Source organism: Borostomias antarcticus, assembly GCF_949987555.1.
Source record: "Borostomias antarcticus genome assembly, chromosome: 5".
In the NCBI taxonomy this organism is placed as follows: domain Eukaryota; kingdom Metazoa; phylum Chordata; class Actinopteri; order Stomiiformes; family Stomiidae; genus Borostomias; species Borostomias antarcticus.
In genome coordinates this window covers 24,654,213-24,671,093 of record NC_140238.1, presented here as the reverse complement: position 1 = coordinate 24,671,093, position 16,881 = coordinate 24,654,213, and the positions used below count along the sequence as shown (strand labels likewise).

The 16,881-nt window shown below is 48.3% G+C and overlaps 1 protein-coding gene across 1 annotated transcript in view; it reads right to left on the bottom strand.

Moving 5' to 3' along the window:
- Positions 1–805: 805 nt before the first annotated feature.
- Positions 806–16,881, bottom strand: part of plppr2a (phospholipid phosphatase related 2a) — a gene marked incomplete at both ends in the record, with an annotated part of 21,177 nt that continues 5,101 nt past the window's right edge. The window contains 6 exons of the mRNA XM_084437575.1: positions 806–912; positions 2,146–2,278; positions 2,737–2,913; positions 3,759–4,009; positions 4,495–4,615; positions 11,845–12,033. Coding sequence (XP_084293701.1) covers positions 806–912; positions 2,146–2,278; positions 2,737–2,913; positions 3,759–4,009; positions 4,495–4,615; positions 11,845–12,033 — 978 coding nt within the window. The remainder of the gene's footprint in view (positions 913–2,145; positions 2,279–2,736; positions 2,914–3,758; positions 4,010–4,494; positions 4,616–11,844; positions 12,034–16,881) is intronic.

The following is a 16,881-nucleotide window of genomic DNA, read 5'->3' as shown; positions in this document are numbered from 1 at the left end:
GTGTGTCCGTGTGCATGCGTGTGTGTGTCTCTCCGTGTGTATGTGTCCGTGTGTGTGTCTGTCTGTGTGTGTGTGTCCGTGTGTGTGTGCCTGTATTCTCTCAGTGTGCAGGCTAAACTCGTAATGTCAAACGAGTAAAGTAGCTACCATGTTCAGCGTGTCGCTGTGTGTGTGTCTGTGTGGAGTCTGGATCAGAGGGCAGCTGTTCAGGATGAGTGGTTGAGCATCTCCTGAGAGGACGTCTCCAACAGACAGCGGGAAACAGCGATTCTAAATAGAGACAGATGGACGGACTCTGACGGGTGCTGTTCCTCAAAAGAACGCCAAGGATGGAGCATGTAGCATCAGGGAGCTGTCTACTTCACACAATGGAAAATATTTTTTTTTAAACAAAACAAGTAAAGAAACCAGCCTCTGGAAACAAAATAAAGAGGCATACCTGACACTGTACTGACTGTTCAGCTAGACAGCTGTGATGTCTGTTTCTCTGGGAATCCAGGAAAAGACAAGTCTTTGGAGAGGAGAGCTCTCCTGTCGGTTCCCCTAGGGTGAGGGTAGGGTCAGGGTATGAGTGTGTGTGTGTGTATGCCTGCAGTGGTCTAGACCTGGGTGGAGTAGGACCGGTAGAGGCTGGTGTAGCGGCCGTCTGGGTGTACTGCGCACCCTAACGTGTGTTCAGGCATGTGGTGTGTGTCTTCGGGCATGTATTCGGACGCCTGGTGTATGTGTTGGGGTGTGTGGTGTGTGTGTTCGGACGCCTGGTGTGTGTGTTGGGGTGTGTGGTGTGTGTGTTCGGACGCCTGGTCTAGACTCCGCTGGAAATGGAGCGGGAGGGTGTGGGGACATCGCGGGGGGCGGGGAACCGACGGGGCTGATGGTCATGTGATCTCGGTGAACGGAGATCCCCTCGGAGTCTGCAGGGGAGAGAGAGGAGTGAGAAAGAGAAGAGAAGAAGAGAGAGAGAGAGAGAGAGAGAGAGAGAGAGTGGCAGAAAATGAGAGAGGCAGACAGAGAGAAGCAGGGCGAGGTAGAGAGAGGGGTAGGGAGAGGTAGAAAGAGAGAGAAGACGAGAACGTGATAAGGGGAGACAAAAGATAGAGATGTCCAGGGTGGGGAGAAGGAGAGAGAGAAAGGGAGAGAAAGGGAGAGAGAGAGACGGGTATAAAATGAAGAGTAAATAAATGAAAGCAGAAAAGGAGGAAAAAAAAGGGAGGAGTGAAAGAATATCCCAAAAGATTTAGAATTGTTCAGAATGGTTGAAGGTAGGAGTTGTAGGGAGGGGAGGAGGAGAGGGCGGGAGGCTGGAGAGAGTGAGGGAGAGGTAGAAAGATCAAGAGGAGGAGACGGGAGAGAGGTGAGGAGAGGAGGAGACAGGGGAGAGAGGGAGTGAGGAGAGGAGGAGACGGGGGAGAGAGGTAGTGAGGAGAGGAGGAGACGGGGGAGAGAGGGAGTGAGGAGAGGAGGAGACAGGGGAGAAAGTGAGGAGTGGAGGAGACGGGAGAGAGGGAGTGAGGAGAGGAGGAGACAGGGGAGAAAGTGAGGAGAGGAGGAGACAGGGCAGAGAGGGAGTGAGGAGACAGGGGAGAGAGGGAGTCAGGTGAGGGTTAGTGAGGGTAACAGACAAGAGTAGACTGTCTCTGGTCTCAACAAACTCAAACCTCCATGGTCCACCATACTCCCTACTGTCTAGTTCTACTGCTAGATTCTCCATGCAAGCTCCTGTGATTCTCTTGGCTGGCGTATAACACCTGGGTTCAGCTAAAACACTGATCCAGTCACACCCTGGTCCCCAGTGGTCAGACTATAGTAGACTATAGACCACCAGTGGTCAGACTATAGTAGACTATAGACCACAGTACCTTAGCAGCAGAGTGGACGTGTCACACCCCTACATCTGTATCCAGTTTGGGGGGTCGGGGGGTGGTGGGTCCGGGGGGGAGGCGTTTGTGGGGGGTGTCGGGGCTTGGGCATGCATGTGACGAGGGGACAGCTATAGGGATGGGGACAGAAGGTGGGCGGGGTGGGGTGGGGAAGAGGGGACAACAGAAGGTGGGTGGGGGTGGGGCAACAGAAGGTGGGGGGGCCCCGCCCCCTGTGTGTGCAGCCCTGCCTCCTCCCTGGCCCCGCCCCTTACCTGAGGCCCACTTAGCTTCTGGAGGGGACTCTCCACGCAGGGAAGCGCCACCATGGGCATGCCCAAGACCGACTCAGGCCGCTGGGGCCGCAGAGGCAGGGGAGCGGGCCGCGTCTGACGGAAGCTGTTGATCACACAGGTCACCTGGGCAGGGAGGAAGGGGGGGGGGGGAGAGGGGGAGGGAGGGAGGGAGTGAGAGAAATTGTCAGTGACAACAGTTAGTTCTCCTGTAATGAGGGCTGTTAAAATGAACTGACAGAATGAACTGAATCAATCGCAGAGAAATCATCATCATCTTCATCATCATCACCATCATCATAATAATCATCGTCATCATCATCACTATTATCAAATGTCATCCCCATAACACCCGTCTCCATCAGAACATCCTTAACAGAAAGTCTCGTCTCAAATAGAACATCCCTAACAGAACATCCCATCTACAACAGAACATCCCGTCCCTAACAGAACATCCCATCTACAACAGAACATCCCGTCCCTAACAGAACATCCCATCTACAACAGAACATCCCGTCCCTAACAGAACATCCCATCTACAACAGAATATCTCCCTTCTTCCAAGTCTCCCTCCTCCCCCTCACCAAGAAGACTGCGATGGCTCCACCCGTGAAGAAGCCGGCCAGGACGTCGGCCCAGTGGTTGCGGTACTCAGCCACCCTGACCACGCCCACAAGCATGGCCAGACATAGCAGGGCCAGGCTCACCACAGGCTTGGTCAGACGCGTGCCTTTGGTCCTGAACACCAGCGTCACGTACATCTGAAGATACACACGCACACACAAACACACACACACATGCATACACACACACAGACACACACACACACACACACACACATTCTGTAGCTATGTTCAAAACCGCTCACTCGTTCACTCACTCACTATTCCCTATGTAGCCTACTGTCTGTCATATAGTGAACTACATAGGGAACAATTAAATGGGGCTGTGTGCTAAAAGCAGGTTGTAAAATTTCCAGACTTAACATTAGCTCACAAGCACCAACTTATAACGGTAGCAATCGGTGGCTAAAGCAGTTAACGTTACAACAATGGATCCTGTAGCCGTTTGGCTGCTGTTGGTTCAACTTCTGCTCCTGAGGCAAAGACGGAGGTGAACCCAAACTCGCATTAGGTGCCTGTCTAACATAAGACGTCTTTTGTTGATTCGCCGACATTGTCAACCGGTAAATTGACCAACTTCGATTGTCTTTCTGTCCAGTTGAGTAATGTTCATGAAGGTTGTAGGCTACTTTATTAGTGTTCCATCATATTTACCCCCTGTGAAAGACAACCCTAGAAATTGTGAGTTGTGTTGTGAAAGAAATCAAGAAATCAATTAAAAAAAACATATTTATTACTGTTTAGATCAAGTAACTTCACAGAAGCTGTTATAAAGTGAATTAAATTAACCGTTGAGAATTTGACACTAGAAAAAAATGTACTATATAGTGCACTACAGTAGGCCTATAGAGAACAGGGAACGGTTTTGAACACAGTTTGTGTCATCCAATGTAAAAGTACTGAGAAGGAGAACAAGGCATTCTATAGCTGTATGCTTCTTCCTGTGTGCACATCAGTGAATCAACCTCCCTCTAGAAACCTACCACAGTGTAGACCGCTGCGTAGACGCTGATCGCTGCGTCCTTGGAGGGGAAGGATTTCCGTGCAGACACCACGAGCAGCGGGTTCCCGGTGCAGGCGCGGCGCTCGCTGATGTACTGCGTGGTGGACTGGCACCCCAGCGCCGTGTAGTTGGGCCGGCACGCCGACAGGAAGTGGGGCGTCTGGTTTCCAGTCACCACCTGGCCGGCGTTGGCAAAGATGGTGGTGGTGAAGAGACCGAAGGAGTAGACGCCTGTGGGGGTAAGGGGAGGGGGGGGTGGGAGGGAGAGAGAAGGATAGGAGGGGTTGAGGGTGTGTAAATAGCTCTTTAGAAACAGGGGAACTTAAAAAGGCATGAAGTGTGTTCTTCACTTTATCAGCTAGAGTGTGAAATTACTAAAGCTTTTATTGCCACTGAAATAACCCAATATGCAAATATGTGACTGAATTAATATTCATAACACTTCTTATCTGCCTGCCATTGTTAGAAAGATATCTTCCCTCCTTCTGAAACTGTCTAGGATCTGCATGGTTTCTCTCGGAGGTTGTGTGCTCATGTGCATCCAGGGGTTGTGCATCAAAACTGTATTAACTTCCTTGTTTCAGCTCTCCTGTCCTCCTGTTCTCCTCCTGTTCTGTTCTCCTGTCATCCTGTTCTACTCCTGTTCTGTTCTCCTGTTCTCATATTCTCCTCCTGTTCTCACCCGGTCGTTCTGCTGTGCAGTGGGCGGGGCTTACCCAGGAAGCGGATGATGCGTCGGAGCAGGGGGTTGAAGTAGCAGCAGTCTGCGGTGACGATGGTCTTCTCCTGAGTCCCCTCAGCCTTGGTGAAGAACGCCATCATCTCCCCCACCAGGATCTGCAGTCAGAGATGCCACAGTGACACGGTTCAGTTGATTGATGTGTTTAACCTTCAGGCTTGTCGTCCCGTGTCATTTGGACTAGTCACGGTGACAGCTGTGCTCCATGTCACACCCAGTGGAGAGGTAAACACTGCTCTAGAGTTTCTTTATTATGCAAATTCTGCTGTTTCCAGATTTGGATCTGGGTTTCAAAAACTCATAGGCCCTACACCAAGAGCTCGGAAAATGTTTCACCCATGCTGCCACCACCAACTCGTGACTCTCTCCTGATGCTCAACGTTAGCATGGCTAATGATCTCAGCCTTAGCATGGCTGATCTCAACGTTAGCATGGCTATGATCTCAACGTTATGGCTGATCTCAACATTAGCATGGCTAATGATCTCAACGTTAGCATGGCTGATCTCAATGTTAGCATGGCTAATGATCTCAACGTTAGCAAGGCTGATCTCAACGTTAGCATGGCTAATGATCTCAACGTTAGCATGGCTGATCTCAATGTTAGCAAGGCTAACGATCTCAATGTTACAGTAGCATGGCTAATGATCTCAATGTTAGCATGGCTGATTTCAATGTTAGCGTGGCTAATGATCTCAACGTTAGCATGGCTGATCGCAACGTTAGCATGGCTAATGATCTCAACGTTAGCATGGCTAATGATCTCAACGTTAGCATGACTAATGAACTCAACGTTCTCATTTAAAACTCTCAGTATCTACCACCTACTAATCCGCACACTCCATTGCGATGGTCAGAATCAAATTCCATCATGTCCAAGTGATTCTTTACCTAGAAAACGCCTGTCCCTGGATCAAATAAAGTATTCCATTGGGCGGGGTGCGCCTGGTTGGTGACATGGGCGACAGAGAGGTAATCGTAGCCTACTGTACATTTACACCCCCTGAGAGCAAGCAGCGGAGCATCAACAAACATGATTACTTTATTGAGCGTCTCAAACTGTGAAATTCTTCAGTGTGTAGGCCTATTGGCAGCTCACACAGATACTAGCCAACATTATTATTTTTCATCTTGGCACATTTTGTCAGCTGCCTTACTCATAAATAGCATTTCCCTCAACTCCCCTGAGTGTTTTTGGTTGTTGTTGTTGTTGTTGTTGTGCTGTCAATAAGCTGGATCCCCCAGACACTGAGTTATGTTTGACTCATACAGCATATAAGCCTCCACCATTCTCTTTATATACCGCCATCAACCAAGCCCTCCTCCGCATGTGTTGTGTTTATATGCCACTGTCCTTCAGAGAGGGAAAGAGAAAGAGAGAGATACAGAGAGATATAGGGGGAAAAAGAGAGAGACAGTGAGGGGAAAAAGAGAGAGACAGTGAGGGAAAAAAGAGAGCTGTAGAGGGAGAAAAAGAGAGCGACCGAGAGAGATACAGTAGATGGAGAAAGAGAGACAGTGGGAGACAGAAAGAGATAGAGATAGAAAGAGAGACAGAGATAGAGAGGGAGACAGAGAGAGGCAGAGAAAAACAAGGAGAAAGAGAGACAGAGGGAGATAGAGGGAGAAAGAGAGAGACAGAGAGAGATAAGTACGGTAAGTCAGATCTGAAGAGGGAGGTTATCACTGTGTTGTTTGCCTAGCTGAATCAGCTACTCTAACATACCAAGGGCCTGTCTAACAGGTCTCCTCCATGGGAGGAACAGAGCTCTGAGGTGCGTGCCCAGTAGCACTCCCCTTCCATTAGGGAAACAGACACAGCTACTAATGGTTCCATGGCAACAAAGATCTGAACGGTAACATCAGAACGGGAGGGATGTAATGAGCATGGAGCAGAGACACTGACCCTTTACTGACTGTGAGGGGACCATTAGGTGACCACACTCCTATCTGACATTTTACTGACTGTGAGGGGACCATTAGGTGACCACACTCCTATCTGACCACTACTGTAGTCCCTCCCTACCCTTTGAAGGGGAGAGAGGACCATTAGGTGACCGCTGGGTTGCTAGAGAAGGCTGTTGCTAGGTAAGAGAGCGAGCGTGAGTCTCTATTGGGCGTCTCCCCACCCTCGGAGCTCTGAAGGCTGACAGGAGCCTTCAGGCAGAGAGGGCGGGGCCTGTTGGGGAAGGATATCAAAGAAGCATAACCCTAACCCTTATACACGGTAGAATCACCAATGACTTACATGGAGCTATGTAGCATGGAGCTATTAGCTACTGTATGTCCCACGCAGCGCATGTTGGTGATATAAAAGAGTGCGACACAGACGTGTTGCCAGATTGGGTGGTTTTCTGCCAAACCTTTTGGTCTGTTTTGTGTGCGTTTTGACGGTTTTTGCCTGGAAAGTTCCACAGTATCTGGCAACACTCGTGAGAGGAGTTTACTTTCGCGGGAGCGCCGTTCACTCCCGCCAGAGTGAACGTCGCTCATGTTCACGTTCAGCAGCTTCAGACCGGTGTACAGTATTAGTGTTCTGTCTCATCCTCTGCTGTTCTCTTGTTTGTGTGGATCAGTAGGGTCTCATCTTGGAGAAGCAGGTCTCTCTCCCTCCCTTTGTCCTTCCCTCCGTCCATTTCATGCTCTCTTTTCCAAATCCTCACCATTAAATCACCGCCCAAATTCTCTTTGAATCAACGGACTGCTGAGCTGCAGGTGGGGAGCAGAGGCTCTGGTCTCTCTCTCTGTTTCTCTCTCTCCCTCTCTCTGTCTCTCCCTCTCTCTCTCTCTCTCTGTTTCTCTCCCTCTCTCTCTCTCTCTCTCCCCATCTGTCTCTATGTCTCTCTCTCTCTATGTCTCTCTCTCTCTCCTTCTCTCTCTGTCTCTCTCTCTCCATGCTCTCTGTCATTCAATCTCTCTTTCCATCTTCCCCTCTCTCCCACTTCTCAGTACCCTATCCATCTTCCCCTCTCCTTTTTCTCTACATCCTCCCACTCTGTCCTCATTCCCTGACATGACACTCCACCAGGCAGGACCCCTGTGGTGTCCCGGCTTTTTGCCAAACCAAAAAGGGATCAGAGCTTAGGAGCTGTGTCGACTCCTACAAGCTAATCACATTACATCTGTGATGTGTGCCTGCATTTGTGTGTGTGTGTGTGGGTGTGTGTGTGTGTGTGTGTGTGTGTGTGTGTGTGTGTGTGCATGTTAATGTGCATGTGTTCAGCTATCACACTGCCAGATGCCAATCATATTGCTAGATGACATTGCAACCATCCACATTAAAAAATGCCCATGCATGAAGTTTACATGAAATCATCACAATATATACAGTATTTACAGATTTTGGTGAGTGTGACTAATTACTATGCTGTTGTTATATGAATGCTTTGGCAATGTGAGATGCATCTTATCATGCCAATAAAGCACTTTGAATTGAATTGAGAGAGAAAACAAGAGAGAGAGACAAATAGAGGATGAGTGTATGGACAGGAGAAATGGGAGAATAGATGCATATGTATGTGTGTGTGTGTGTGTGTGTGTGTGTGTGTGTGTGTGTGTGTGTGTGTGTGTGTGTGTGTGTGTGTGTGTGTGTGTGTGTGTGTTTGTGCGTGCGTGCGTGCGTGCGTTTGTTAGTTCCTGCACCCGTGGCTGTATGTGTGACTGTTTCTTTGCAGGAAGCTCATTCAACTGGGAATATACAACAGTCAGAGTCAGCCAGCCAACCAGTCAGTCAACCAGCCAGTCAACCAACCAGCCGGCCAGTCAACCAGCCATTAAACCAGCCAGCCAACCAGCCAGTCAACCAACCAGCCGGCCAGTCAACCAGCCAGTCAACCAACCAGCCGGCCAGTCAACCAGCCAGCAAACCAGCCAGCCAACCAGTCAGTCAACCAACCAGCAGGCCAGTCAACCAGCCAGTCAACCAATCAATGAGCCAGTCAACCAACCAACCAGTCAGTTAACCAACTAGCCAGCTAGTCAACCAGCCAGCCAGCCAGTCAACCACAGTGTACACAGACATCTATACTCCCATTTCTCTCATCCATACTCCAATCACGAGTGAACCAGTCTGCCTTTCATCATGTTCTCCCTTGGTGCTGATGAGCAGTCGTGCTAACGAGCTGCCCGGCCTCCCCAGCCCTCAGACAGCCAGTGGGTAAACGGAGAGGTGAGCTGGGGGAGGGTTAGGACTAGGGTTAGAGTCGGGTGTGTTTCCCAAAGCCACTGTGCTCTGTAGAAGGTTCAGCAAGGAACTGCTTATTAGAACCCAGACGCAGGGTGGAGTTTAATCTCATGATCCAGGTCTTTAATCTGAGGGCGATTAGGTAGGTGTTCCATAGAGAGCCATCACAACACCGTGCAACTGTTCAGCCATCTTCCCAAAGCACACTCTACTACTGTATCTCTACTGTATGTAACTGCACTGTAACTCTACTGTAACAGCAACTGCACGGTAACTCTACTGTAACTGTAACTCTACTGTAACTGTAACTATACTGTAACTGCACTGTAACTGTAAAAGAAAGCATGTGTGTGTTGTCTGCTGTCGCCGCTAACGCATGTACTGTACTTTGTGTGTCACTGTGTGGTCAATAAAAAGTAATGTAATTTAAAGGTGCCCTAGGAATGAGCCAATCTCAAATGTGTGTGTGTGTGTGTTAGGAAAAGGTTTACAGTAACAGCAGCCTCAGTGATTACCATGGGTAAAAGCTACTGGGCTATTCTACTGGATGGACAGCGATATGAGAGAGGAGACGTGTGACCTTGTCGCTGGTCAAGTAGTCATGCTGCAGAAGAGACAGACCAACAGACAGACAGATAAAGAGACAGACAGACAGACAGATAAAGAGACAGACAGACAGATAAAGAGACAGACAGACAGACAGATAAAGAGACAGACAGACAGACAGATAAAGAGACAGACAGACAGACTTACAGATAAAGAGACAGACAGACAGACAGTCACAGAGCCAGATGATCAGCTCATTCAGAACAGAGGTGATGCAGGAGACGGGTTAGGGCTAGAGTCACACCAGCAACACCAGTCATCCTTTCCTCTCCTCTTCTCCTCTTTCCTCTCCCCTGTCCTCTCTCTTCCTCTCCCCTGTCCTCTCCTCCAATGTTAATGACAAACCGAGACATCAAAGTCTGACTGATAACTCTAATTAGTAGAGGGGCCCCCTGGAGGATGGGTGATCGCCATGGCTCTCTATAGTGGTCCTGGGGGACTGTGGCTCTGACCCACAAACACAGACCAACAGCCAGGGGGAGGACTGAATGGAGCTCTGAGTGAGAGAGCCAACTGCCTGCTGCACTGTAACAATCTCTTTCTCTCTCTCTCTCTCTCTCTCTCTCTCTCTCTCTCTCTATCTTTCTCTCTCTCTCTCTCTATCTATCTTTCTCTCTCTCTCTATCTCTCTCTCTCTTTCTCTCTTTGTCTATCTCTCTCTCTATCTTTCTCTCTCTGTCTATCTCTCTCTCTCTATCTTTATCTCTCTCTCTATCTCTCTCTAGCTTTCTCTCTCTATCTATCTATATATATATATATATATTTCTCTCTCTCTCTGTCTCTCTCTCTATATATTTCTTTCTCTCTCTCTCTATCTCTCTCTATCTTTATCTCTCTCTATATCTATCTCTCTCTATATATATATTTATCTCTCTCTCTCTGTCTCTCTCTCTCTCTCTCTTTCTCCTCCTAGAGCTAGCTAGCCAGTGCGGGGTGAGGTGTCATGTTTGTACATCACAGGGCCTAGACCATGTCAGGCAGGGCTGCTGTACACTGATGTGCTCTGATGAGGCTGACCTCAGGTCAGATCCCGCTGCATCACACCTGAGCCTGGTCAGGTAGCCCTCCCTGTCTGACTGTGTCTGGTCTGACTATGTTTGGTCTGAACCACGCTCAAGGTTATGTTTACGTGCATGGTGATATGGTTTGGTGTTGTTGTGGTTGTTTCAGCCGGGGGGTATTCCAGAAAGCGGGTTCAATAAACTCTGAGTTTAAACCTGAGTTGATTTACACTGAGATTTACGCTGAGATCGGAAACTCAAAAACTAAAACTGGTTTATGTGGTGTTGTGGTTGAGACTATTTGTAGTGTTTATGTGGTGTTGTGGTTGAGTCTCCAGATGTAGTGTTTATGTAGTGTTGTGGTTGAGTCTCTAGATGTAGTGTTTATGTAGTGTTGTGGTTGAGTCTCTAGATGTAGTGTTTATGTAGTGTTGTGGTTGAGTCTCTAGATGTAGTGTTTATGTAGTGTTGTGGTTGAGTCTCTAGATGTAGTGTTTATGTAGTGTTGTGGTTGAGTCTCTAGATGCTGTGGTCGAGGTCTGTGCCAATGCCAGGTGTTCCATGTTTCACACTGACTGACTCGCACGCACGCACGCACGCACGCACGCACGCACGCACACACACACACACACACACACACACACACACACACACACACACACACACACACACACACACACCCATTAGGTGGCTGCACAGTCTTGCTACTCTAACCCTTCCATCTAAATTACCCTCCATGTGTTTCTTTGTGTCTGTTCGTTCTCTCTCTCCCTACCTCCCCACCCCCCTCCCCCTCGCTCTCCCCTCCCTCCCTCCCCCCCCTCCCTCCCCCCTCCCTCTCCCTCCCTCTGTCTCTACACCTCTCTGTTTCTTTAAGATAATCTGCTGCCTGTATCACTCTATTTCTGACTTTCCTCTCTCCTCTATTCTCCAGTTCTCTCTCTTCTTCCTCCGACTCTGTCTGGATCCATTAGCTCTCAGCACGGAGCAGGTCGCTCACCTATTTCACACCCACACACACGCACACACAAACACACACGCACGCACACAAACACACACACACACACATACACACACACACACACACACACACAAACACACACACACACACACTCTGTGTATAGGATAGTAGGGGCTACATGCAGCTCGCCAATCTGTTCATCCTGTCTGTCAGACACAGAGAGACACAAGAAGCTTCAAACCACCCAAATACAGACAAGCCTCAAGATCTAAACAAACACAGGAGAAAACAAGCACACACACACACACACACACACACACACACATGAACACACGCACACACAAACACACACATTCTCACACACACATATACTGTACATAACCTGCACTACCATAAACAAAGTAAAACCAGTCAAACACCCCCCTTAGAATCACACAGAAGCTCCCCCGACTCTCCACCTTATACTCTAGCTCTCACACACACACACACACACACACACATACACACACACACACATACACACACACACACACACACACACACACACACACAGAGCATATGACGGAGCAGGTCTTACCGTGAAGGTGGGGATGGCGGTGACCAGCGAGTACACCAGGAACGGCGGGATCCTGCTGGCGTCGTCGGGGCCGGGGTAGGGCTTGGAGAACGCCTTGTCGTAGCAGAAGAACCCCTGGACGTGCACAGGGAACGTGTCGGTGTACTCGAAATAGTACGCCAGGAGAACCGTACCGGCCATGATCACCAGCTGAAAATAGAACATGATCCCTCTGTCAGAGGAGAGGAGGAGAGGTGGAGGAAGAAGGGAGAGTCAAGTCCCTGTTCCCCTCATCCACACAGAGATGCATAGGAGAGAGGTAGACAGAGAGAGAGAGAGAAGGAGAGGGAGAGAGAGAGAGGGAGAGAGGGAGCGAGAGAGAGAGGGAGAGAGGTACAGAGAGAGAGAGAGAAGGAGAGGGAGAGAGAGAGAGGGAGAGAGAGAGGGAGAGAGAGGTACAGAGAGAGAGCTCCTACTGTCAGGCTGACCAAAGCAGCATGAGGCGGAGAGAGAGAGAGAGAGAGAGAGAGAAGGGAGAGAAAGTAGGAAAGCGAGAGTGAGAGAACAAGAGAAAAAGAGCGAGATATTGAGTTGAGGATAGAGAAAGGAAAGAATGTGTGGAAGGGAAGGTTAGGGTAGAGAAGCCTTTCTCCTTAGGAGATGAAAGAAAAAACAGACGTCCGCACTCCATGAGAAAAACCAACAAAGACTGCCAGAGAGAAGGAGAGGGAGATAGAGGGGGGGGAGGGAGAGAGAGAGAGAGGGAGGGAGAGAGAGGGAGAGAGAGAGAGAGGGAGGGAGAGAGGGGGGAGGGAGGTGTGTGTGAAAGGAAGACAGTTTGTTTCAGTGAGGAGAGAGTGAGTGAGAGATAGAGGGAGGGAGAGAGGGAGAGGGGGGGGGGGTGTTTGTGTGAGAGGAGAACATTTCTCTCAGTGCTGCTGGCACCACCGGGTCTACTACAGAGAAGAGGTAGGAGGGTGGTTTTGGATGCCTTGTATGAAGTGTAGTGAGTCAGTGTAGAGGGTGTGTAGTGAGTGTGTGTAGTGAGTGTGTTTTGAGAGAGTGTGTAGAGAGAGTGTGCAGAGTGTGTGTAGAGTGTGTGTAGAGAGTGTGTGTAGAGGGTTTGAAGAGTGTGTTTAGTAAGGATGTGTAGAGAGAGTGTGTACTGAGGGTGCGTGTAAAGTGTGTGTAGAGAGTATGTGTAGTGAGTTTGTGTAGTGTGTGTGTAGTGAATGTGTGTAGTGAGTGTGTGCGGAGTGTGTGTAAAGCAAGGCAAGGCAAGTTTATTTGTATAGCACATTTCAGCAACAAGGCAATTCAAAGTGCTTTACATGAGACATTAAAACCATCAAGACAAAGTGCAACACATAAAAGGTCACATAAAATGCAAAAAAAGGACATTTAAAACAAAATACAGGAAAAATAAAATACAGGAATAAAAGTTACAGTGCAGTGTATGAATAAATAATTATTTGATTTAATAAAAAGCAGCAGCAAAAACAAAAAGTCTTCAGTCTTGATTTAAAAGAACTGAGAGAGATATGTGGAGCATAAAAACTGAATGCTGCTTCTCCATGTTTTGTTTTAACTCTGGGGACAGAAAGCAGGCCTGTGCCAGACGACCTGAGAGGTCTGGATGGTTCATAACGTAGCAGCAGATCAGAAATATATTTTGGCCCTAGACCATTCAGTGCTTTATAAACCAACAGCAGTATTTTAAAGTCAATACTTTGACAGACAGGAAGCCAGTGTAAAGACCTCAGAACTGGAGTGATGTGATCCACTTTCTTAGTCTTAGTGAGGACTCGAGCAGCAGCGTTCTGAATCAGCTGCAGCTGTCTGATCGATTTTTTAGAGAGACATGTAAACACACCGTTACAGTAGTCGAGTCTTCTGAAGATAAACGCATGGACAAGTTTGTAGAGTGTGTGTGGAGTGTGTGTGTAGAGTGTATGTGTAGAGAGTGTGTGTGCATGCCATCGTTCACACCAATTCAGTGGAAGATCATCGTAGATGTGGACATCAATACCAGCTACACGACCACTTCTCATTAACACCACTAACAGCTACACGACCACTTCCCATTAACACCACTACCAGCTACATGACCACATCTCATTAACACCACTACCAGCTACATGACCACATCTCATTAACACCACTACCAGCTACATGACCACATCTCATTAACACCACTACCAGCTACTGTACATGATCACCTCTCATTAACACCTCTACCAGCTACATGGCCACCTCTCATTAACACCAATACCAGGTACGCGACCACCTCTCATTAACACCACCAGCTACGCCACCAAAAAGCTAGTGATTTGATGGCACGGGTGGGTGGTATTTGTACTAAGGAGTGAGTTTAACCAATACAACTCAGTTACACACACATGCACACACACACACACACACACACACACACACACACACACACACACACACACACATACACACACACACACACACACACACACACACACACAAACACACACACCTCTGTCATGACATACTGTATATACCCTGCCAACCTGCTCACTGCTTACAACTTCAATATGGACTGGAATGTTATGCAGTATTTTACATTTTACTACAGAACACAGAATGGGCTACGTAATAACACAGTAACAGGTGCGTAATAACACAGTAACATGTGCATAATAACACAGTAACAGGTGCGTAATAACACAGTAACAGGTGCGTAATAGCACAGTAACATGTGCATAAGAACACAGTAACAGGTGCGTAATAACACAGTAACATGTGCATAATAACACAGTAACAGGTGCGTAATAACACAGTAACAGGTGCATAAGAACACAGTAATAGGTGCGTAATAAAACAGTAACAGGTGCATAATAACACAGTAACAGGTGCGTAATAACACAGTAACAGGTGCATAAGAACACAGTAACAGGTGCGTAATGACACAGTAACAGGTGCGTAATAACACAGTAACAGGTGCATAATAACACAGTAACAGGTGCGTAATGACACAGTAACAGGTGCATAATAACACAGTAACAAGTGCGTAATAACACAGTAACAGGTGCGTAATAACACAGTAACAGGTGCATAATAACACAGTAACAGGTGGGTAATAACACGGAAACAGGTGCATAATAACACGGTAACAGGTGCGTAATAACACAGTAACAGGTGCGTAATAACACAGTAACAGGTGCATTATAACACAGTAACAGGTGCGTAATAACACAGTAACAGGTGCGTAATAACACAGTAACAGGTGCATAATAACACAGTAACAGGTGCGTAATGACACAGTAACAGGTGCATAATAACACAGTAACAGGTGCATAATAACACAGTAACAGGTCTCAGCTGAGGCGTGGTGCTGACAGGGCCTGGCTCTGTCAGATCGCCAAGTCCTTCAGACAGCAGGAACCATCATCAAGTTCTCCGACCAAGCAGCCTCAACGTTGAAATAACAGTTAGGCCACACACAGACAAATCACTACTGAACATGGTGCCCTGCTGAATTAAGTGGTCCAGTACTATTCCTACCAAAGGCAGCTGTGTTTCTCAGGCCAGTGATTATTCCAGCAGGCCGAGGCCAGGTGCCGGCTGCCCTTTACCCAGTCCAACGCTCCGCCTGCTGGCTCATATCTGACCTTCCAAATGTTCCACATGTCAGTGTGTATATCTTAACCCTGACCCTGGGGGGCTTCAGTACTCTCTGAGTCTAACCCTGAAGTCTCAGTTGATTTATACTGAGATTGGAAACTGAGGTTCCTGAAAAGAGAGTCCCGGCTAATCCGAGCTAGCTCAATCAACACTGAATAGACTACTACAGGAATAGATGTATTAGTTTATTTAGGGAACCAATTGTTTTATAACATCTGAGGTTTCAATTATTTTTTATGGAGGTTACTGTGATGGTTTGAATGGCTTTGCTAACTCTACTGCAGGTAGTAAATAATCAGAACGTTTTTCCTGTTCCACACATTCCTGTCAGTGACTTGTGTGTGCTTGCTTTCCCTTGCAAATATTCTCAGATATACGAGACAGAGTGTGATGGTTCGGTGTGGGACCCAGGCGCAACAGGAAAGGAGGAGGCAAGGAACGGTAAAGCCCGGAGGGGCGATTTAATAAGGTAACACAAAGGGGGAGCCACAAAAAGGATGCCACAAAAATATAATAGGAGAGAAATAATAGGAGCCACCAAACTGCCACTAAATAATAAAAATGTTCTTGGTTCAAGGGAGCCGGAGGGATCCGGAGGTGGAGCAGGGTGAGGGCTCTGCTAGCTGGTACAACTCAGCAGAGGGGGTCCGGGATACTGGAGAGACGAGGAGGATAGGCAGGGTGAGTGATAGTAATCACGAGCAGGGAACAAGGAAAGCACTACAAAATACAGGTAAGCAAAATCGTAGGCTAGGCTATACTTTACCACGTAAGGTTATGGTAAGATCTGGCGATGAGTGGAGTGTAGACCAGGTTCTTGTAGGGGTTGAAGGTGATTGCAGAACGAGGGACAGGTGTGGTGATGATGAATGGGAAACCGGTGAGTAGAGCCGCGCCCGCGTCATCGTCGGAGACGAGCGCGCCGTTCTTGTCGTTGCGCACGGGCCGATGTGCTGGGCATGTCGGGATCCGACTCTTCGTCACCGGAGTGGGAGGAGACTGCCGAGTCCGCGGAGCTGGCCGGAGACGGGGAACGCCCGGTAGTGGGGGGAAACTCCGGAGAGCCAGAGCGTTGCATGCCTGGGCCGATGCGACGTGCGGTAGAGCGCGTAGGACGCCCCGAGCGCGCAGCGAGCCCAGAGGGGAGAGAGGGAGGCGGTTGTGGAGGCGAGGGCATGCGAGCCGTAACACAGAGAGTGATAAATCCATTTTAGTTAGAATAACCAGTTTGTTGGCATTTCGTTTTGACAAATAATTTTACATTTCTGCTGTTAATGTTGACAAAATATAACCCAACTTTAGAACACCTCTTGTTTAGCACGATGTTAGCCCGTCCAACTTTCAAATCCAAGGTAGGCCTGTCATGAGCCGTTTACACAAACAGCTTCTTGCTGATTTGTCAGTCAA